Consider the following 22,184-nt stretch of genomic DNA (forward strand, 5'->3'; position numbering starts at 1 on the left):
CGAGTGGGGGCTACTCTTTGTTGCAGTGCGCAGGCTTCTCATTGTGGTGGCTTTTCTGTTGCAGAGCACGGGTTCTAGGCACGCAGGCTTCAGTAGTTGTGGCTCAGAGGCTCCGTAGTTGTGGCGCACGGGCTTTGTTGCTCCGCTGCAAGTGGGATCTTCCTGGACCAGGGCTCGAACCCGTGTTCTCTGCATTGGCAGGCGGCTTCTTAACCACTGCTCCATCAGGGAAGCCCCTGGAGTATATTCTTGACAGAAGAAAATTTCCGTTTTGACTAAGCATTGATGAGAACTGAATCTTTTTTTTTTTTTGTGGTATGCGGGCCTGTCACTGCTGTGGCCTCTCCCGTTGCGGAGCACAGGCTCCGGACGCGCAGGCTCAGCGGCCATGGCTCACGGGCCCAGCCGCTCCGCGGCATGTGGGATCTTCCCGGACCGGGGCATGAACCCGTGTCCCCTGCATCGGCAGGCAGACTCTCAACCACTGTGCCACCAGGGAATCCCGAGAACTGAATCTTTGACTTGTCGTTCACATGCCTGTTGATTGAAATCATTTTCCACAGTATAATAGCTTCTGGTTTTATACATTTCAGTTCTTTTTTCTTCTTCAAACACACATGCTTTAAGAGCTGTGAAGTGCAAGACATGGCTATATTGTAAGGTGGTTTTTGTCCTTACGCTTCTGTGTCTTGTGCTAGTTAAGTCAGTAGAGTAGTCAGTAAGAGTACTGGAAGTTATTCCTGTAATGGGATAGTGTATAGTCAATTACATATGGTGATGTCTGAAAATCACATAATAGCCTCACTTGAAACATCTCCTTAGCCAGATTTCCCAAAAAGCCTGTGGCCATTCCAATATGATCCAACATAGTGGAATATAATAGAAGGAAAATTGGCAAAGAAAGAGACACTGGTCTTACCTGATGGAAGTTAAAATATCTCACTTTTGACAATTTTGCAAAAACCTATAATTACATGAACTAATTTCTAGGGTTCTTCGTAGGACCTTAAAAGGAGTTGTGGAACAACAATAGAAGCCACTGTGATGAGAAGCCCGTGCACCACAACAAAGAGTAGCCCCCGCTCGCCGCAACTAGAGAAAACCCGCACGCAGCATTGAAGACCCAATGCAGACAAAATAAAAATAAATAAATAAATAAAAATTATTTTTAAAAAAGTAATATTCAGGTTTGAGGCATGAGAAATATGATGAGGAGAAATTAGCTAATGTTTTCAGAACTTTTAAAATATCAAACTCAGTCTCTAAGATTTTAGCATTATATACAATATCGGTTACTTATTAGTGGTTTGGGAAGGCCAATTTAAAATTTTCTGATCTTACCATATTGAAATTCATGGCCCTAATGTTTTCCACATTGACTATGTGAATGATGAAGAAAACTCAATCATGTATTTCATTTCCAACTGGACAGAAAACAAAATTTTAAAAAGTGTTTGGACTACTGACTTTTGATTTCTTCTAAGGCAAATGTATAGGTAATTTTTATTCCCTTATTAGGAGAAAAATGGTGGAAGAGGGCAGGGTTAAGAATTAAGATTTCAAGAGCGTGAGAGGTAGATGGCCAACCAGAGTTCCTAAGGTTCGGTGCCTGTAACTGTCGCCGCCGCTTAAGCCTGCCAAAGCAGTGGTACGGCTGCTGCGCTTGTGTTTGCTACCTCTAGAAACATTCTTGCCAGTAGTGGCGGCAGCGGGACTCAATTACCTCCTTTTCTCACTCTCTCCAGAAGCTCCAGATGGCGTCTTCTGTGGGCAACGTGGCCGACAGCACAGAACCAACGAGACGTATGCTTTCCTTCCAAGGGTTAGCTGAGTTGGCACATCAGGAATATCAGGCAGGAGATTTTGAGGCAGCTGAGAGACACTGCATGCAGCTGTGGAGACAGGAGCCAGACAATACTGGAGTACTTTTATTACTTTCATCTATACATTTCCAGTGTCGAAGGCTGGACAGATCTGCCCACTATAGTACTCTGGCAATTAAACAGAACCCTCTTCTGGCAGAAGCCTATTCGAATTTGGGGAATGTGTACAAGGAAAGAGGGCAGTTGCAGGAAGCAGTTGAGCATTACCGGCATGCATTGTGTCTCAAACCAGACTTCATTGATGGTTATATTAACCTGGCAGCCGCTTTGGTAGCAGCAGGCGACAAGGAAGGGGCAGTACAAGCTTACGTCTCTGCCCTTCAGTACAATCGTGATTTGTACAGTGTTTGCAGTGACCTAGGGGACCTGCTCAAAGCCCTGGGTCGGTTGGAAGAAGCCAAAGCATGTTATGTGAAAGCAATTGAGACGCAACCGAACTTTGCAGTAGCTTGGAGTAATCTTGGCTGTGTTTTCAATGCACAAGGGGAGATTTGGCTTGCAATTCATCACTTTGAAAAGGCTGTCAACCTTGACCCCAATTTTCTGGATGCTTATATTAATTTAGGAAATGTCTTGAAAGAGGCACGGATTTTTGACAGAGCTGTGGCAGCTTACCTTCGTGCCATAAGCTTGAGTCCAAATCATGCAGTGGTGCATGGCAACCTGGCTTGTGTATACTATGAGCAAGGCCTGATAGATCTGGCAATAGACACCTACAGGCGAGCTATTGAATTGCAACCACATTTCCCTGATGCTTACTGCAACCTAGCCAATGCTCTCAAAGAGAAGGGCAGTGTTGCCGAAGCAGAAGACTGTTATAATACAGCTCTGTGGCTGTGTCCCACCCATGCAGACTCTCTGAATAACCTAGCCAATATCAACCGAGAACAGGGAAACATTGAAGAGGCAGTTTGCTTGTATCGTAAAGCATTAGAAGTCTTCCCAGAGTTTGCTGCTGCCCATTCAAATTTAGCAAGTGTATTGCAGCAGCAGGGAAAACTGCAGGAAGCTCTGATGCATTATAAGGAGGCTGTTCGAATCAGTCCTACCTTTGCTGATGCCTACTGTAACATGGGAAACACTCTAAAGGAGATGCAGGACGTTCAGGGAGCCTTGCAGTGTTATACTCGTGCCATTCAGATTAACCCTGCATTTGCGGATGCCCACAGCAGTCTGGCTTCCATTCACAAGGATTCAGGGAATATTCCAGAAGCAATTGCTTCTTATCGCACTGCTCTGAAGCTTAAACCTGATTTTCCTGACGCTTATTGTAATTTGGCTCATTGCCTGCAGATCGTCTGTGATTGGACAGACTATGATGAGCGAATGAAGAAGTTGGTCAGCATTGTGACTGACCAGCTGGAGAAGAATAGGTTGCCTTCTGTGCAGCCTCATCATAGTATGCTCTATCCTCTTTCTCATGGCTTCAGGAAGGCTATTGCTGAGCGGCATGGGAACCTCTGCTTGGATAAGATAAATGTCCTTCATAAACCACCGTATGAACATCCAAAAGACTTGAAGCTCAGTGATGGTCGACTGCGTGTAGGATACGTGAGTTCTGACTTTGGGAATCATCCTACTTCTCATCTTATGCAGTCTATTCCAGGCATGCATAATCCTGATAAATTTGAGGTATTCTGTTATGCCCTGAGCCCAGATGATGGCACAAACTTCCGAGCAAAGGTGATGGCAGAAGCCCATCATTTCATTGATCTTTCTCAGATTCCATGCAATGGGAAAGCAGCTGATCGCATCCATCAAGATGGTATACACATCCTTGTAAATATGAATGGTTATACCAAGTGTGCTCGAAATGAACTCTTTGCTCTCAGGCCAGCTCCTATTCAGGCAATGTGGCTGGGCTACCCTGGGACCAGTGGCGTGCTTTTCATGGATTATATCATCACTGATCAGGAAACTTCACCTGCTGAAGTTGCTGAGCAGTATTCTGAGAAACTGGCTTATATGCCCCATACTTTCTTTATTGGTGATCATGCTAATATGTTCCCTCACCTGAAGAAGAAAGCAGTCATCGATTTTAAGTCCAATGGGCACATTTATGACAATCGGATTGTGCTGAATGGCATCGACCTCAAAGCATTTCTTGATAGTCTGCCAGATGTGAAAATTGTCAAGATGAAGTATCCTGATGGAGGGCACAACGCAGACAGCAGTAATACAGCTCTTAATATGCCTGTCATTCCAATGAATACTATTGCAGAAGCAGTTATTGAAATGATTAACAGAGGACAAATTCAGATAACAATTAATGGATTCAGTATTAGCAATGGGCTGGCAACTACTCTGATCAACAATAAGGCTGCCACTGGAGAAGAGGTTCCCCGTACCATTACTGTAACCACACGTTCTCAGTACGGGTTACCGGAAGATGCCATTGTGTACTGTAACTTCAATCAGTTATATAAAATTGATCCATCTACTTTGCAGATGTGGGCAAATATTCTGAAGCGTGTTCCCAATAGTGTACTGTGGCTGTTGCGTTTTCCAGCAGTAGGAGAACCTAATATCCAACAGTATGCACAAAATATGGGCCTTCCCCTGAACCGTATCATTTTTTCACCTGTTGCTCCTAAAGAGGAACATGTTCGGAGAGGCCAGCTGGCTGATGTCTGCTTGGACACTCCACTCTGTAATGGACACACCACAGGGATGGATGTCCTTTGGGCAGGGACACCCATGGTGACTATGCCAGGAGAGACTCTTGCTTCCCGAGTTGCAGCTTCCCAGCTCACTTGTTTAGGCTGTCTTGAGCTTATTGCTAAAAATAGACAAGAATATGAAGACATAGCTGTGAAACTGGGAACTGATCTAGAATACCTGAAGAAAATTCGTGGCAAAGTCTGGAAGCAGAGAACATCTAGCCCTCTATTCAACACTAAACAATACACAATGGAACTAGAGCAGCTCTATCTACAGATGTGGGAGCATTATGCAGCTGGCAACAAACCTGATCACATGATTAAGCCTGTTGAAGTCACTGAGTCGGCCTAAATAATGACAGTGTGCACAGGAGAATTACCCTGTACCTGAGCCTCAACCTTCTGGGGGAAAGGGAACTACTTTTTCCTTATCTGTACAATACCATGTTGCAGATGGGTGACAGACAATGATAAGAAATAGCACAGCCAGACTTGCTTCCTGCATGATCATGATAGGGAGAGACACAAGAGATGGGAAACTGCTGTTCCACAAGGAGTCTCCATAGAATTTTGCAGCAGCCAGGTGTCTGGAAGGTCTGGAAGGTAAGTCTGGAAGGTCTGATCTCCCTTGGTCTTCCATGGGGTGGATGGTTAGTGTGGACGGGAGATAGAGATTGCCCAGCCGTTTTGTGATTATCATGAATTGATTGAGTCTTCTGAATTAAATTTTTTCTTTATATTTTGGGTATTGGAGCTTTTAAAAATGTTTGGTTTCAGATATTTTTATTCATGTCAAGTGTATATGATTCTCTTGAGATAAGGTTTTAAGCTAAAATATTCCTTGTTTTAGTTTCTGAACTCTACAGATATGGGGACTTTGCTGGTGTAGTCTTTTTATAGGTTTTATAAACCACTTGAGCCTATATCAGTCATTTTAGTGTCTGACATAATGTTTGGAACTATCAGTGCTTTGTTGGTTTATATATGATGGCTTAAATTCTTTTCCTGGTCCGTTTCCTTCTTCCCTTCCCCCCACTTTAAAAATTCTCTTGTAACTTGGCTAACAAAAAACCAAGTCTGATTCAAAACCTCCCAGAGTGTTTCTCTTAAACACATCATCTGGTGCCAAATGAAGATTCTTAGGAGTGAATATTAATTACGAAGGGCACAGTTGTGGTACTGTCACTGATGATAATAATAATGGATTTTTGGCCTAGAGTTTTGACCTATTTCACCAGTGTTTTACCGTTGACTGCCCCTCTATGCTGCTTCCAAAAGTGATAGTGTGTGATAAGATTTTTACTTCCATTTCTAAAGTTTGGTTTTTTTTAAGTGAGTCCTGTTCTTCCTTTTTCTTTCAGCAGAAATGAAATCCCAGGTAAGTATAAGTATTCAAATATTTGATCTGTAAGTCACAGTTATCTCCAGTACATTAAATAACTTTCATCAAAAAACAGTTATAGGTAAAGAGCTCTGAAGGACCAGCTATGTATATGATAATTATGTTTCAGACCTTCTAGGGTATTATATATAATAACTTGTCTTCTGGACGTGGTCTTGAAGTCTTTATGGATTCAGCCTCAGTAGTAGCGAACTGCACTGCTACTTGGTTTGGAGTACAAATTAGACTTTAGCCCTCCTGGAGGTTGAGTTTTTGGTATTGAAAACCATAGGAATGAAATTATTGTATTTCAACAAAGGATGGAGGGCTTGAGGCTTAAACAAGCCAACATATGAATATATGTTTTTGTCTTGCTCTACTGCATATATGCTGTCTACTAACAGATATTTTGCCTGCTAGTAGTGTTCTAGATTATGTCTTTCCAAAGTGTGGAGGCAGTGCACCTATTCTGTAGTTGCAGCTGATGCCTGAATATATCCTAGCTCACAAATTATTGATTAATAAGAACTTGAATTTCTGAAAGATTTGTACTGTTAACCAAAACCTGAGCAAGGAGTCTCAAATGTAATTCTTAGCCAGAATTACATGTTAATGTACCATTTAAAGTGTAAATCAAGGAACATCAGTGTAGGGATTTCTTTTAATTTATTTTTTATCTGCTTGAAATATCAGTTAAAAGTTGCCAGCTTGTTTGCAGATGAACAGACGTTTGAAGTTCACCAAACTGCTTAATGTGGAATAGGATAATAGACTTCCAACGCCCTCAAGGCTGTGACCTGCAGCCATTTTACATAGCACATCATCCTCCTATAGGGATGAACCTTTCCCTGGCCCGAAAAGTAGCAGCTCTGTTGAAGCTTTGCTTATTGTAGCAGGCTTTTGTTTCCAGGTAACATGTCTGTGGAAGACTTAATTCTGAATAGAGATGTAGATATTACTGGAAACTAACTGTTTTTTCTATTATACTCTGCTTTATCAAAAAAGTAAAACATTTAAATTGTGCTACAGAAGTTCAGATGTTGTCTTGCAATCTTTAAACTATAAATGAATGAGTTGCCCTTAAAAAAAAAAAAAGAATTAAGCAGTTAAGCTGTTGGTCCCACATCAGACAAATTATCCTTATACCTCCTGTCAGGATTGTTAAGAGAGACTGTTATTTTATTAATCCTTATGATCCCGTGATTCTTTCTTTCATGTTTCAGGGCACAGCAGGTGAGAGAGTGGATTTGTTAAGCTGGGTGGGTTTATCCTTCTTTTATGCGTTCATTCAATTTTATGTTCATTTACTTATTGTACACATATGGCAATAGAAGCTGCTAAAGCAATCATTGCTATTCTGCAAAACAACAAGGCACAGAAGCAGATGTCTTATTTCCGAGATTTTTCCCCCCAGAATTATTATGATTAAAGATCCTTTCCCCCACTCCCTGGAGAGGACAAGGGGCTGCTCGCTGCAGGTTTTTTAATGACTTGGGGAAAGGCTCAAGTATCCCCCATTATGGTAATCCACCCCAGGGGCAAACCACACAAGAATATTATGAATTTATTTTATTTTTCTATCCTTGCAAAGGTAATACTCAGCTCATTAGAATATGAAAACTATACTGTCAAATTTCAGAATTACATGGATGAAGAAAATCACCAAAGTGGCATCATATCATGTGTGTTATAGTTGTATTTACTATATTGACTATATTAACTATGTTGTGTTAACAATATATTGTATAACTATATACAGTGAAAAGGCAAAATGCTGTAACTTATTTCAGAGAAAATAATTATGTTGGCAAACCCCAAATTGTACATTGTAGATGGGTCCTAGGAAAAGAAGATTTAATTCATAGTGGACAAGAGGTTAGCTTCTGTTTTCAGCCATGTGCTATTTCAAGAAATTACACATCATGAATAATACAGGATATAAGAGGAATAGTCTAAAGACAGAAAAGCACATTTTGATTAGGAAAGAGAATTTAAGACTTAAGTCTTTTTTTTTTTAAGGAAAACTGCCTTATTACTATGAGATAAGAAAATTGTTTCCTTCTTTTCTTCCTTGCTTTCTTCTTCTTTTTTTTTAACCTTTTTTTATTTTGGATATTTGACCTCTAAGCTGAGATGACTGGAAATGCCTCCTCTGGGCATCAACCTTTTTGAAAGACTTTTTCCCCCTCCCTAAGGGCTGTTTGTCTCTTGGAGGCATTGTCTACATTACTCACCAAGAGGCAAGCATTGGTCCTTGCACTAAATGCTGACATCTCCTGATAAGAGGGAAGCTGCAAAGTAGAACAATTGAAGGTCAATATGTTGATATTGGTCTCAAGCGCATTGATGTACATTTGTGTATTGGGGAAGGGGAGTGAAGCTTGAGAGTGGGCCAGTGGGGAGGGGTAAATATTTTGTGATGCTGTCTACCTATGGGCTTATAAAGTTTACAGCTGCATTAGGAGGACAAGCATTACCATTAGCATGAAAAGTAGGGCAGACCTCAGTTGCAAAAACCTTTTACACATAGGGCAATACGTAAATGATACACCTTATTGCATTCACCCACTCACCCTCCCCTGTTCACACTAATTGGAAATTTCAATCCATTTCAGAGAAGTAACACAACTATCAATCATTTTCCCTGGCACGAATCTTTCAGGAGGAAGAAAATGGAATACACCTAGCAACAGAGCTCACGCACTAGCCCATGTGTCTTAGATTTAATATCTGATCACTAGCTGGATTGAAGCCAAGAGGTGGTTCACAAAGTTGCTGCACGTTAGAATCACCTGGGGAACTCTGAGACCTCCCCGTGCCCAGGCTCCTCCCTAGACCTACTGAATCAAAATCTCTGGGGCTGGGACCCAGACACCAATGTTTTTCTTAAAAGCTCTTTAGGTGATTCATACGAGCAGCAAAGCTTGAGAACTAGCACAATAACGGGAACAAACTTATTTCACACAGATAAAGTGGGGCAATTCATATGTTAAAAGAACATGAATATATTTATTTATTTATTTATTTATTACTCTTTATTCTGTTTGTGTTTCAAATAGGCTTTTTTTGTTTTCTTCTGCAAAAAGCGTTGTCTCCATTTGGTCCAAGGCTTGGGAGAGGGCTCCAGGGCGGTTACAAAGCTGCCTAGTGGCTGCAGAGCGGGGCATCAGGCAGAAGCTCTGACGCCAGAGGGGCTCCTCAGAGGCCGCTGGACTTCAGAGACTCCTGTTTGTGCTCGAGGGTGAGCCTTTCAAAGAGATACTCGCCCAGCACAGCCTGCGGACCAGCCAGCCTGCGGAGGTTGGTCAGGTGGTCGCCCATCTTCTTGATGAGGTTCACCTGCTCCTCCAGGAAGCGGCTCTCCAGGAAGTCACAGAGGTGGGAGTCTGCGTGGGCGGAACGCAGGGCGCGCAGATCCGATAGTGCCTGGTTCAGGTTCTTCTCCCTAAGAATGGCGGCTTCCACAGCGTCCTGGGTTTTACCCCACTCATCTTGAGAAGGCTTCCGCGCATCCTGGAAGAGGGCGCGGTCGCAGCACTGGCTTTGCATTTTCAAGAGACGCTGGGCACCCTCACACTTCTCCTCAGCCAGTTGGCGAAAAATGTGGCCCACACTGTCCAGAATCTCATTGTTGCTGTCGAAATAGAAGCTCAGAGAGAGGTAAGTGTCCCCAGATGCATGTTGAACAGGCGGTGGACGGTGGCCTCTACCTCGATGGAATAATTCCGACGAACCTGGGAACTCATGGTTGATCAGTGATAAGGAGCTAATCTCAAAAAAACGGTGTTGGTCTGTCCTGGAGGCTGGATAGCTGAGTGGCTGATTCCAAAGGTTGTGACAGGAAGAAAGGTTGAAGGGTGGTCGGGGGCTGGAGCAAGGAGCGTCTCTGGGTCTGTTCATTCCAAACACTGTTGAAGCAAAAGACAGATCTGCAGGACCGCCGAGCGCACTGCCTCAAATAGGCTTTGATATAAATGAACGAGAAGTCCAAGAAAGGACAAAACTTACCCTTCCCCCGACCAAAATAGCTGGCGATACTAGAATCTAGACCTGGGAAGGGATTCTTCCATTACTTTCTTAACATTCCAAGCCACTAGAGCAGTGGTTCTCAACGTATGGTCACCTTGTAACCAAGCAGTACCCTATGGGGCCTTCCTAGGACAGACCCATCCCCCATATCCTCTGCTGTAGTTCCTCTCTGAAGTACTCAGATAATAATATCTCAGGCATATTTCTTGAGTTTTCAGATGCTAAAAACCACCACCCAGTGGAAGAAATTAACTCCTTGATGATCATGAGCACGTAGCCCCCAGACCTTCTGGCACCTAAGGATGGATAATGTTATCTGCCCTGTGGCCTCAACATCAACCAATCAGAGGATTGTGCACGAGCTGATCACATTCCCTGGGACGTCCCTCCCTCACCTGGCCTTTAAAAATGCTTTGCTGAAATCCTTTGGAGATTTCAGGGTGTTTTGGAACACGGGCCACCCCTCTCCTTGCTTGATCCTGCAATAAACCTTTTTCTGCTCCAGACTCCAACCTTTAGGTTTGTTTGGCCTCACTGTGCTTCAGACACACGAACCTGCATTCGGTAACAACCTGACCAGCTTTACCAGCGTCCCCTGATAATGTGTCAGATATTCAAGTTTTAGGGCCCTGTCCCAGCACTATGGAATCAGCAACTCTGGTGGGGCTCAGTGATCTCTGTTATAACAGGCCCTCCAGATGATTTTTATTCGCATTAAAGTTTGAAAATATCTGCATTGTCAGCTGGCCAAAGCGTCCACCAGCAGGTGAAGGGGAGTGGCGCCTGGAAAAGATAGGGACCAGCCAAGGCAAGTACAGCAGCATTTGCCGTGGTAGTAATGGAGAATGCCTTTTCTCCACTGGTTGGCACAGACTAGGATCTGGGAGCAGTGGCAGGGTTATTTAGGATGCTTTACATTTCAATGTAGAGGGACCGCTGTCCTGGTTTGCCAGGGACTTCCCCTGTGTGAGCACTTAAAATCTCATCCTGGCAAACCCCTTAGCCCTGGGTTTGAAAAACTTAGGGAATAACATGAAATGTAGGGGAAACATGATCTAGGTTTTGGGCAAGTCACAAGTGCTAATTAAATCTAAGCAAGTTGGACAACATCTAGCCTTCTCTACCCAGTTTCGGGGAGGTAAATCTGATTGGGTGAAAGGACTTATCGTTAAGAGATCTTTGTAGAAACATCCCCTTCTTCTTAGTCCGCTGGTTCTCAGTTCTGGCTAGACACTGGCATCATCTGAGGAGATTTAAAATGATTTTATTGGTCTAGGATGACCAACTGTTGGTGTGAGGGTTTTTAAAAAGTGCTTCAGATGATTCTAATGCGCAACCAAATTTAGGTGCCACTGCTTAAGCTTTTGAACCGCTGCTACATATTTTCACCTCATCTTCCTATGAGAATATCCAACTGTAGCTGAGGTTTTGTTTTTTTTTCTTTTTTTAACTGTCTTATTATAAGATTTACTGTCTTAAATAAGATTGAATGTACAGAAAATCCTGCTAGTCCTTCTGGTATAGCTGGATACTTAGCATAATATCGTTAAGATATATACCATTTAAGTATTGTGACTGGCCTTTTTTAAATTAACATATGCGTTGAATTAGTACGATCTCTTGAAGTTGTCATGTTGGGAAGCTATACCTCCAATCTGCTGCCATTGCTGAATATCTGGACACCTCTTATTAGGAATTGCTTTTAAAAATCTTTAGGGATTAAAACCAAGATTGCAGTATTATTTGTACTGCGACCACAAAAACCTCACAAAGTTCCCCCGCTCTACCTTCTACCCTCATCTCTAACCCTTGGCAACTTCTAATCTGTTCTCCAGCTCCACAGTTTTGTTATTTTAAGAATAATATGTAAACATAATCATGAATTACTTAATCTTCGGAGATTGGCTTTTTAAAATTTTTCCCTCGGCATCATTCCCTTGAAGTTCATTTCAATTTTTGCATATATTAATAATTTGTTCCTTTTTGTTGCTTGGTAGTATTCTATCATAAGATTTTATCACAATTTGTTTCAACATTCATCCATTGAAAGACACTTGGGTAGTTGCCAGTTTTTGGCTATTATAAATAAAACTGCTATGAACATTTATGTGTAAATTTCTGTGGGAACTTAATTAAGTTTTTGTTTCTTTTGGATAAATGCTCAAGAGTACAAGTACTGCATTGTAGGGTGAATCTACTTTTAGGATTAAAAGAGACTGTCAAGCTGTTTCTCAGAGTAGCTAAATCATTTTATTTTCCCACCAGTGATGTGATATAATTTTTCTACGTACTCGCCAGCATTTGATGTTGTCACTATACTTTAATTTTAATTGTTCTCTGACATCTCATTATGGTCTTAATTTGCATTTCCCTAATGGCTAATGATGTTGAGCATCTTTTCATGTGCTTCTTTGCCATGTGTATATTCTCTTCCATGAAATGTCTGTTCCTGTCTTCTGCCTATTTTCTAGTTGGATTTTTTAAAGTTGTTTGGAGAGTTCTTTGTATATTATAGATACAAGTCATTTGTCTCATATGGGATTTTCAAATATGTTTTCCCACTGTGCAGTTTGAGTTGTCATCCACTTAAAAGGATCTTCTATGAAGCATTTTTAACTCATTTTGATGAGATCCAATTTATCAGTTTTTGCTTTTATTGATCATACTTTTGGTGTCAAGTCCAAGAATTATTCACCTAGTTCTAGATGCCAAAGATTTTCTGCTATTTTTTTTTCTAAAAATGTCCTGCTTTTATATTTAAGATTATGATCCACTTTGATTTAATTTTTGTGTAAGGTGTGGAGGTTTAGCTTAAGGTTCATTTTTTGTTTGTTTGTTTTTGTCGAGGGATGTCCAACTGTTTCAGTACCATTTTTTGAAAAGTCTATTCTTCCTTGATAGCTTTTGCACTGCTGTCAAAAACAAGTTAAATGTATTTATGTCAGTCTATTTCTGGGTTCTCTATTCCATTCCATTGATCTATGTATCTACCCTGCATCATTACTGCAAAATCTTGAAATTGAGTAGATTAATTCCTCCCATTTTAATCCTTTACAAATTGTTTTAGCTATTCTTCAGCCTTTTCTTACCATATAAATCTTAGAATAAGCTTGTCTATATCCACAAAAACCTTGAGGGCATTTTAAGAGTAATTGTGTTAAGCCTCTTAACTTGGGGAGAATTGACATCTTTATTATGCTGTGTTTTCTAATCCATGAACAAGGTATGTCTCCCTATTTGTTTGGGACTTTAAAATTTTTCTTCATCAGCATTTTGTAATTTCCAGTGTAGAGGTCCTATAAATGTCTTATTGGGCTTATATTTAAGTATTTACTTAGGTCAGTTGTAAATGACATCACATACTTTTATTTAAGCTTCTACACATTTGTTATTAATATATAATTTGATTAAATTGTGTTGATCTTGTACTCTAAAACATTTACAAACTAATATTTCTCAAGCTTTTTGTGGATTCCTTGGTATTTTCTCCATTTAGATTATCATCTCATCTTCAGATACAGTTTTACTTTTCCTTATTCAATATAATAGGATATATTACTATTCAACATTCAGTAGGATATGTTCCTTCCTATTCAACATAGTAGGAATAGTCCTTTTATCTTTTAAATAAACTTTTTAAAAATTTAACTTTTAAATTTATGTATTTATTTATTTTTGCTTTATTTTTTTACTAGAACCTCCAGTAATATATTTAATAAAAGTGGTGAGAGCAGATATCGGTGCCTTGTTTCTGATCTTACAGAGAAAGCATCCAGTCTTTCACAGTTAAATATAATGTCAGTATAGGTTGGTTGTAGATCCTCTTTATGACTTTCAGTATGTTCCTTTTCTATTCCTAGTTTGCTTGGGGTTCTTTTTCTTCTTATTTTAAAATCATGAATGGGATTGGATTTTGTCAATTCTTTCTCTGCATTAATGGATAGGATCACATGACTTTTCCCCCTTAATCTATTGGATATGGTGGATTACACTGTTTGATTTTCAAATATTAAACCAACTTTGCATAACTGGAATAAATACCACTTGGTCATGGTATATTATTCTTTTTATATATTTCTGAATTTAATTTGCTAATATCTGGCTGAGGATTTTTACAGCCAATTTCATAAAACATGTTGGTCTGTAGTTTTCTTCTTTCTATACTATCCCTGTCTGGTTTTGGTATCAAGGTAATACTGGCTTCATAAAATTAATTAGGAACTGTTCCCTCTACTTCTATTTCTTATCAAATCATGTAAAGTTGGTGTTAATTCTTTAAGTCTTGGGTAAAAGTGAAACATCTAAGCCTGAATATTTCTTTTGGGAGTTTTTAAATGAAAAATCCGTGTTGCTAACGGGTACAGGAAAATTGAGATTATCTATTTCATCTTGGCTGAGTTTTGGTAGTTTTGGGTGTAGAAGCATTGGTCCATTTCATCTACATTTTTGAATTTATAGTGTAGACTTGTTCATAATAACTTGTCCCTTATTAACCTGCAGGATACGTCATGGTATCCCTGGTTGCATTTCTGATATCTGTGATTTGTGCCATCTCTCTTCTTATCTTTATCAGTCTTCCTAGATCTTTGTTGATTAGATTGGTTATTTCAAAGAACCAGCCTTTTGTTTCATTGATTTTTTGCCCCCTGTTTTCCTCTTTTCAATTTTATGGATTTCTGTTTCATCTTTATTATTTCCTTCTTTCTGCTTGTTTAGTGTTTTTTCCTCTTCCTTTTTTTTTTACTATTTTAATATAGAAAATTAGATTATTGCTTTGAAATATTTTCTTTCCCAATTTAGTACTATAAACTTCCCTTTCAGCATTGCTTTCACTTCATTCCACAAACTTTGATCTGTTATATCTCCATTTTCTTTTATTCTCTGCATTTAAAAATTTTTCCTTGACACTGTCTTTTTTACCCATGAGTTATTTGGAATTGTGATGTTTAGTTTTTATGTGATTGAAGATTTTCCTGTTGTCTTTCTGTTATTGATTTCTAGTCTGATTCCATTATGGCTAGAGAATATACTCTCTATGATTTTAATTCTTTTAAATCTGCTAATGTTTTTTTATCACCCAGTATATGGTATATGAGTGAATGTTCCATGGACGCTTGAATATGTATTCTGCTCTTATTGAGTGTGTTCTTTAAATGTCAGTTATATCCTGTTGATTAATGATGTTTTCAGTTCTTCCATATCCTTGCTGATTTTTCTCTCTGGTAGTTCTATAAATTGCTGTGTTGAAGTCTCAAATAATAATTGTGGATTTCAAATTTTCTCCTGTAATCTTCTTCAGTGTTTGCTTCATGTATTTTGAAGTTCTGTTATTTGGTGCACACACATTTAGTATCACTAGGTCATCTAGGTGGATTATTCCTGTTATCTTTATGTAATGAACCTCTTTGCCCCTAATAATGTCCTTTGCTCTGAAATCTACTTTATCTAATATTAATATAGGCATTCCTGCTTTTTCTGATTAGCGTTCACATGATATATCATTTTCATCCTTTTACTTTGAACTACCTATATCATGATGTTTAAAGTAAGCTTCTTATAGACAGTATATAGTTGGATTATGCTTGTGATTTTTTAATCTACTCTTCCAATCTCTGTCTTTCACTTGGTTATTTAGATCATTTACAGTTAATGTAATTATTGCTATGTTAAAGATTAGGTCTACCATTTTATTTTTTGTTTTGTCTTTTACCTTAGTTTCTCAATCCTGTGTTTCTCTTATTTTGCCTTCTTGTGGATTTTACTTAAACATTTTTTAATAAGTCCATTTAATTTATTTAGAATCATTTGTGTATACTGTTTGTATAGTTTTCTTAGTGGTTGCTTTTGGCATTACACTATACATATGTAACTTATCATAGCCTACTGGAATCAGTGTTTTATTACTTCAAGTGAAGTTTCAAAATTTTACTTCCATTTAGGTCTCTTAATATTTCCCAGTTTTAAAGTATGATTTTTTTGTAGTATTTCCTTTCTCTACATTGAGAACCCCATCAGATGGTGTCATCATTTTTGCTTTGACCATCATATAGAATTTAAGAAACTCATGAGGCTAATGATAGTCTCTTATATTTACCCATTTGTTTACACCCATTCCATTGTTCCCCTTTTCTTTCTGAAGTTCCCAGTCTTCTGTTATTGTTTTTTTATGTTTTCATAACAGTAGGTGATATCTGGGCTTTCCAGTGCCATTGGATATGGGTTTCAGGAAACACTGAGCCTGGCTCACTTAATGCTACTGAGTTGGAGGGTTTGTATATGTTGGGCCTGTTGGCACAGCAGATGCTAGCAGATTAGACTAACGTTGATGGGACTAGTGCCACAGGAGGATGGGTTCCCATTCAGGCTATGCTGCTGCTATAGTAGATCAAGTCCCCCTCTACCCCAAGTGTGGGGCAGTGACCTGCTGCTGTCACTGCTTTGTATTAGGCTGCTTTTGCCTCAGGTGTTTGGTGGGATCCCTTGGAAGCTACTGCTGATGCTGTCAATCACAAGGTGAAATTCATTTCAGAAATACTTAAGTATAAATATATAGCCTGGCTCTTGTATGACCTCTGTATTTGTTTTTTATTGCTTTCATACAAATTACCTCAAATTTAGTGACTCAAAACAATGTAAATTTATTACCTTACAAGTCTGATGTTGGTCTCAATTGAGTAAAGTAAAAGTGTTGGCAGGATCGACAGATGAATGGATAATGATGTGGCACATATATACAAAGGAATATTACTCAGCCATAAAAAGAAATGAAATTGAGTTATTTGTAGTGAGGTGGATTGACCTAGAGACTGTCATACAGAGTGAAGTAAGTCAGAAAGAGAAAAACAGATACCGTCTGCTAACACATATGTATAGAATCAAAAAAGAAAAAATGGTTGTGAAGAATCGAGGGGCAGGGTAGGAATAAAGACGCAGCCATAGAGAGTGGACTTGAGGACACAGGGAGGAGGAAGAGTAATCTGGGATGAAGTGAGAGAGTGGCATGGACATATATACACTACCAAATGTAAAATAGATAGCTAGTGGGAAGCAGCCTCAAAGCACAGGGAGATCAGCTCTGTGCTTTGTGTCCACCTAGAGGGGTGACATAGGGAAGGGAGGGTGGTAGGGAGATGCAAGAGGGAGGAGATATGGGGATATATGTATATGTATAGCTGATTCACTTTGTTATGAAGCAGAAACCAACACACCATTGTAAAGCAATTATACTCCAATATAGATGGTTAAAAAAGAAAAAAAAAGTGTTGGCAGAGGTACATTCTTTTCTGTAGGCTCTTAGGGGTGTTTCTGTCCTCTGGACTTTATCCGCTTCCAGCGGTCACTGGTAGTCCTTGACTCAGAGTCCCCTTTCTCCACCTACAAAACCCAAAATGTTGCATCTCTCTGATTCTGCTTCTATTAGGACATCTCTCTCTTTCTCTTTCTACAGTTGGGAATGGTTTTCTGCTTTTAAGGACTCATGCAATTAGATTTGTTCCATGCGGTAATCTAGGATAATCTTTCTATCTCAAGGTCTATAACTTCAGTCATATCTGCAAAGTCCTCTTTACCATGTAAGGTAAGATATTAATAGGTTCTAGGGATTAGGGTGAAGGCATTTTTAGGAGCCATTATGCTGCCTCCCACACCCTTAACAAGTGACCTTGAGCAAATTACTGAGATTTTTAAAGCCTTACTTTCCTCAAACATAAAATGGAAAGAAAGATAACTAGTTAATACCATGAAAGTGAAATAGTATATATGAAATGAACTAATTCAAAAAATAAGATTTCTTCTTTTTCTTTATGATTTACATTATTCTCAGAGTTCAGTTACTTGAAGAGTTACTTTTTTTTTAAACAGAACTAAGGACTTTCAGGGTTCAGGTGCTGTAAGATTGTCTGAATTATCTGAGTAACAATTAGCTAAGCACAGGTATAAAGCATCTGATTTACTCCCTGGTGTTCTTTATCTTCTCATCCCACTAAATCCCTTGTCCAGCTCCAGCCAGTAGAGTCAGAGCTTGCTTTACTGTTTAACTAAAGTTCAATTTAAATTCTCTCTACATCTCCAGATCCTCAGCCCTGGTTGCATATTATAATCACCTGGGGAGATTTCAAAAACTACTGATGCCAAATTTTTACCTATCATGGATATTTGAGGAGGGACCTGGAATGAAATGCTCTAGCTTATGGTTTTTGGAGCCAAATCAGTCTACACTGAGCCAAATCATTTGCGAAATCACCTCTAAAAAGGAATTTATCTATGGTGACTAATGCTCTTCCTTCGTCAGTATGCTTGATTTGTCCCTCTTTGGGGGAAAAAAAGAGGGGGAAAAGAACCCCAGCAGTTGGGCTCCCTGAATTACAACCTGATGCTGTGGAATTAGTGTTGGCTCAGAGGGCACATCTTCGGATACCCATTCTCTCTCCTGCTTCCTTGCATGAAGTTATATCCTTGGGCAGTTTTTCATCCACCACCCTCTTTCGCTTCTAATCTTAGCAAGTAAAGTCTCCTTAATGAAACAGCATTTCATGAGACTTACTGGGAGCATAGATCTGTTCCAGACCTATCCTATGTTAGCTAAAGCAGATATAAGTGGTGTATTTTTGGCATTCATCCTTGTGGGTTGGAGAGAGAAGACAGAATTTTATCCTTTTAGGTGTCATCTGACTGGGCAAATGGGCTCTTTCCCTCTGCTGCCTACCATGTAAAAACCTGAGGGTGTTACCTCTAGAAGGTATCTTCTAGGTATCAAAATAGTTCAGATAAGTCAAATTTCTCAGTAAAAGATGACAAAACTATGGCTTAGGTGGTTAATTTTCCATGTCAATTTGTCTGGGCCACCATGCCCAGTTATTTGGTCAAATATTATTCTGGATATTTCTGTGATGGTGTTTTTGTATTTTTTTTAATTTTTATTTATTTATTTATATTTTTGGCTGCGTTGGGTCTTCGTTGCTACACGTGGGCTTTCTCTATTTGCAGCAAGAGAGGGCTACTCTTTGTTGTGGTGCATGGGCTTCTCATTGCGGTGGCTTCTCGTTGCAGAGCATGGGCTCTAGGTGCACGGGCTCAGCAGCTGTGGTGCACAGGCTTAGTTGCTCCACGGCATGTGGGATCTTCCCAGACCAGGGCTCAAACCCGTGTCCCCCTGCATTGGCAGGCAGATTCTTAACCACTGTGCCACCAGGGTAGTCCCTGTGATGGTGTTTCTGGATGAAATTCATATTTAAATTGGTGGTGGACTTTGAGTAAAGCAGATTATCCTCCATAATATGGGTGGGCCTCATCCAATCAGTTGAAGCTCTTAATAAAACAAAGATCTCCCTGTTGCAAAAAGGAATTCTGCCAGAAGACTTACAGAAATTGAGCTGCAACTCTTTCTAGAGTCTCTAGACAGCCTAACCTGCAGATTTTGAATTTACCAAGCCTCTATTATTGTGTGAACCAATTGTTTAAAATCTCACTCTCTCTTTCTCTATCTTTATATAGATATAGATATAGGTATCAATATCAATATCTAGATCTATATCTATCAATATATATGGGCACATTGTATACACATGCTGTTGGTTCTGTTTTTCTGGAGAACCTTGACTAATACAGTGGCCCATATAAATAAAAGGATGAACCCTAGTTCACCCAGGTAGAAAGTAGTACAATGAGAACTGGAACTTAAGGCCTCATGACTCATTCAGCTATGAACATTGACCCAGAACTGGGGTCCGCAAACTCTGGCCCACTGATCAGATCTCGCTTGACTCCTGGTTTTGTACATAACATTTTGCTTGAACACAGCTTCGCCCATTCATTAGCGTATTGTGTGTGGCTGTTTCCTTGCTACAGCAGCAGATGGGCAGTTGCAACGGAGACGTATGGTGCACAAAATCCAAAATATTTACTATCTGACCCTTTACAGAAAAGATCTGCTGACCCTTGCTCTAGGATGCCATCTGACTTCTGATAGCACTGAGGAGAATAATTCATGCACATTGGGTTAGATTGTTAATCTCATGTCCTCCTTAGGTCAAAGATCTCTTAAATGCTCACCCTTGCAATAGCCAGCCTGGGGAGCATTGTCTGAGGATGCAGAAATATTTCTTGCCTGGTCTTTCCAATCCACACTGCTCCCTGACTATGGTTCTTAAAACCTATTTTGTTAAAAATTTTTATTGGAGTATAGTTGATTTACAGTGTTGTGTTAGTTTCAGGTGTACAGCAAAGTGAATCAGTTATACATATACATATATCCACTTTTATTATTTTTTAGAGTCTTTTCCAAATAGCCCATTACATAGTATTGAGTGGAGTTCCCTGTGCTAATAAGAAGAGCAGGTTCTTATTAGTTATCTATTTTATGTATAGTAGTGTGTATATTTCAGTCCCAATCTCCCAAGTTAGCCTCCCCGCCACAATCCCCTGGTAACCCTAAGTTTGTTTTCTACATCCGTGCCTCTACTTCTAAAACCTGTCTATTTTAACCAACTACCACTCATTGCTTACTGTCTCTGGCTTCATGTACTTGATAATAAATCTACTTCTTTTTCTATCCTGGATGACATGTTCCAAGGACTGAGATAATATCTTATTCTACATAATTTGTCCTTGATATTGTCTATCTTGGGGTCTTCATCTATGTCCCAAAGAAGACAGTCACACTCTGTCTTCTAGTACTACTAATAATACCACATTTTATGGCATGAATCTGGCCCAATGCACTGAACTATCCCTTTAGAAGCTGTAGGCAACCAGTCACTGGGTTTTAGCACAGGGGTAGAACTCAGATTAGTGTTCATATTTAAACAAATCTACTTGACCATAACTTTTTGTCTCACCATTTATTTTATTACACAAGTAATTTCTGTCTTTGCATCTGTGATGTAAATATTTTTAATTTCCTAAATTATCTGAAAAATTATTTAGAGCTTCCATTTCAGTAGGCATTGGAATTGCTGTGTTATGACTATTTCATTATTTTATTTCCAAATGTTAAATTAGGCTTCAAGCTTTGGCCAAGAGTAGACAGGAAAGGGTTTAAAAAGAAATGAAGAGTGGGAAAGACTTCTGATGCAATGGAGACTTAATAAAGATTTGATTTTGAATCAATAATTTATAATAAAGGTTTGATTTTGAATCAATATATTATGTCATTGCAAAATAGTTCCCTGGTAAAATTCCATTCTTTGGTAATCATTAATTACAGAAATTAACAATCAAAATATGCAGTACTCTTCTTCATTTTCTAAAAACAAACCTATATCTAGATGAGAGGAGAATTCATTTCATAACTCAGGCTCTGGACTTACAACTCCTAGTCCTATCTTCTTTCAACCATACCTGCTAAGCTTCTGTCTAACATTTTGAGCATGAGGTAAGGGCTTCAGCTTTCATCCCCTTCCTCAGTATATAGCTTGGTGACTAATAGTAAGGGATATAAAACTTGAGAACTTGGGTTCGAATCTTGACTCTAAAATTTACTTGTTGAGTACTCTTGAGCATGTTATCTGTTTTTGCCTCAGTTTTCTCATCTATAAAATAGAGATAACATTACTTCTCTCAGGGAGTTGCTATGAGGGTTAAAAGAAAATTCATACAATGCAAGAATTTATCAGTTCTTGGAACACAATAAATACTGAAAAAAAATGTTAGCCATTATCAAGGGCCCCTCATTTTATGGATAACATAGATTAGTTTATATAGGTCTAATATTTACATATACATAAACATTTTGTACCTATATGTGTGTATACGTTTTTCTTAGAAATTGAGCAGTCAACATTCTAAAAGTCAACATCTAAAAGTGTGCTCTGTGAAATGTAGATCTGTGTACAGACACAGTGCTATAGTTATCTATTGCTACATAATAATGAAGTCCAAACTTAGGGGTGAAATAAACAAAATTTTTAATATGTGCCCAGGTTTTGTGGGTCAGCAATTCAAACAGTAGGAGGAGAGGCTTGTCTCTACTCCATGACTGATGACAGAGGAGATGGCTTGTCTCTACTCCATGACTGATGTCTGAAACCTCAGCTCATGAGGATTCAAATGACTGGGTCTGGAATCATCTAGATAATTTTAATTCACATGTCTGGCCCTTGAAGACTGGGCCCAACAAGGACTGTTGACTGGAGTGCCTATAGATGGCTGCCCATGTGGCTTGGACTTCTCATAACGTGGTAGTTAGGATTCAAGATAGAGTATCCCAAGAATGAGTGTCCAGGGTTCAAGCAT

General features: G+C 39.3%; 1 protein-coding gene and 1 pseudogene across 2 annotated transcripts in view; one reads left to right on the forward strand and one right to left on the reverse strand.

Moving 5' to 3' along the window:
• Positions 1-4,895, forward strand: part of LOC307198350 (UDP-N-acetylglucosamine--peptide N-acetylglucosaminyltransferase 110 kDa subunit-like) — a gene marked incomplete at its 3' end in the record, with an annotated part of 32,832 nt that extends 27,937 nt beyond the window's left edge. Inside the window, exon 2 of the mRNA XM_079945209.1 lies at positions 1,755-4,895. Coding sequence (XP_079801335.1) covers positions 1,755-4,895 — 3,141 coding nt within the window. The remainder of the gene's footprint in view (positions 1-1,754) is intronic.
• Positions 4,896-9,024: 4,129 nt separating this feature from the next.
• On the reverse strand, positions 9,025-9,801 carry LOC307192162 (ferritin light chain-like; annotated as a pseudogene). Its single transcript has one exon. The product of its transcript is annotated as a ferritin light chain-like (transcript).
• Between the last annotated feature and the right edge of the window lie 12,383 nt (positions 9,802-22,184).

Source organism: Stenella coeruleoalba (assembly GCF_951394435.1).
Source record: "Stenella coeruleoalba genome assembly, chromosome: 1".
In the NCBI taxonomy this organism is placed as follows: domain Eukaryota; kingdom Metazoa; phylum Chordata; class Mammalia; order Artiodactyla; family Delphinidae; genus Stenella; species Stenella coeruleoalba.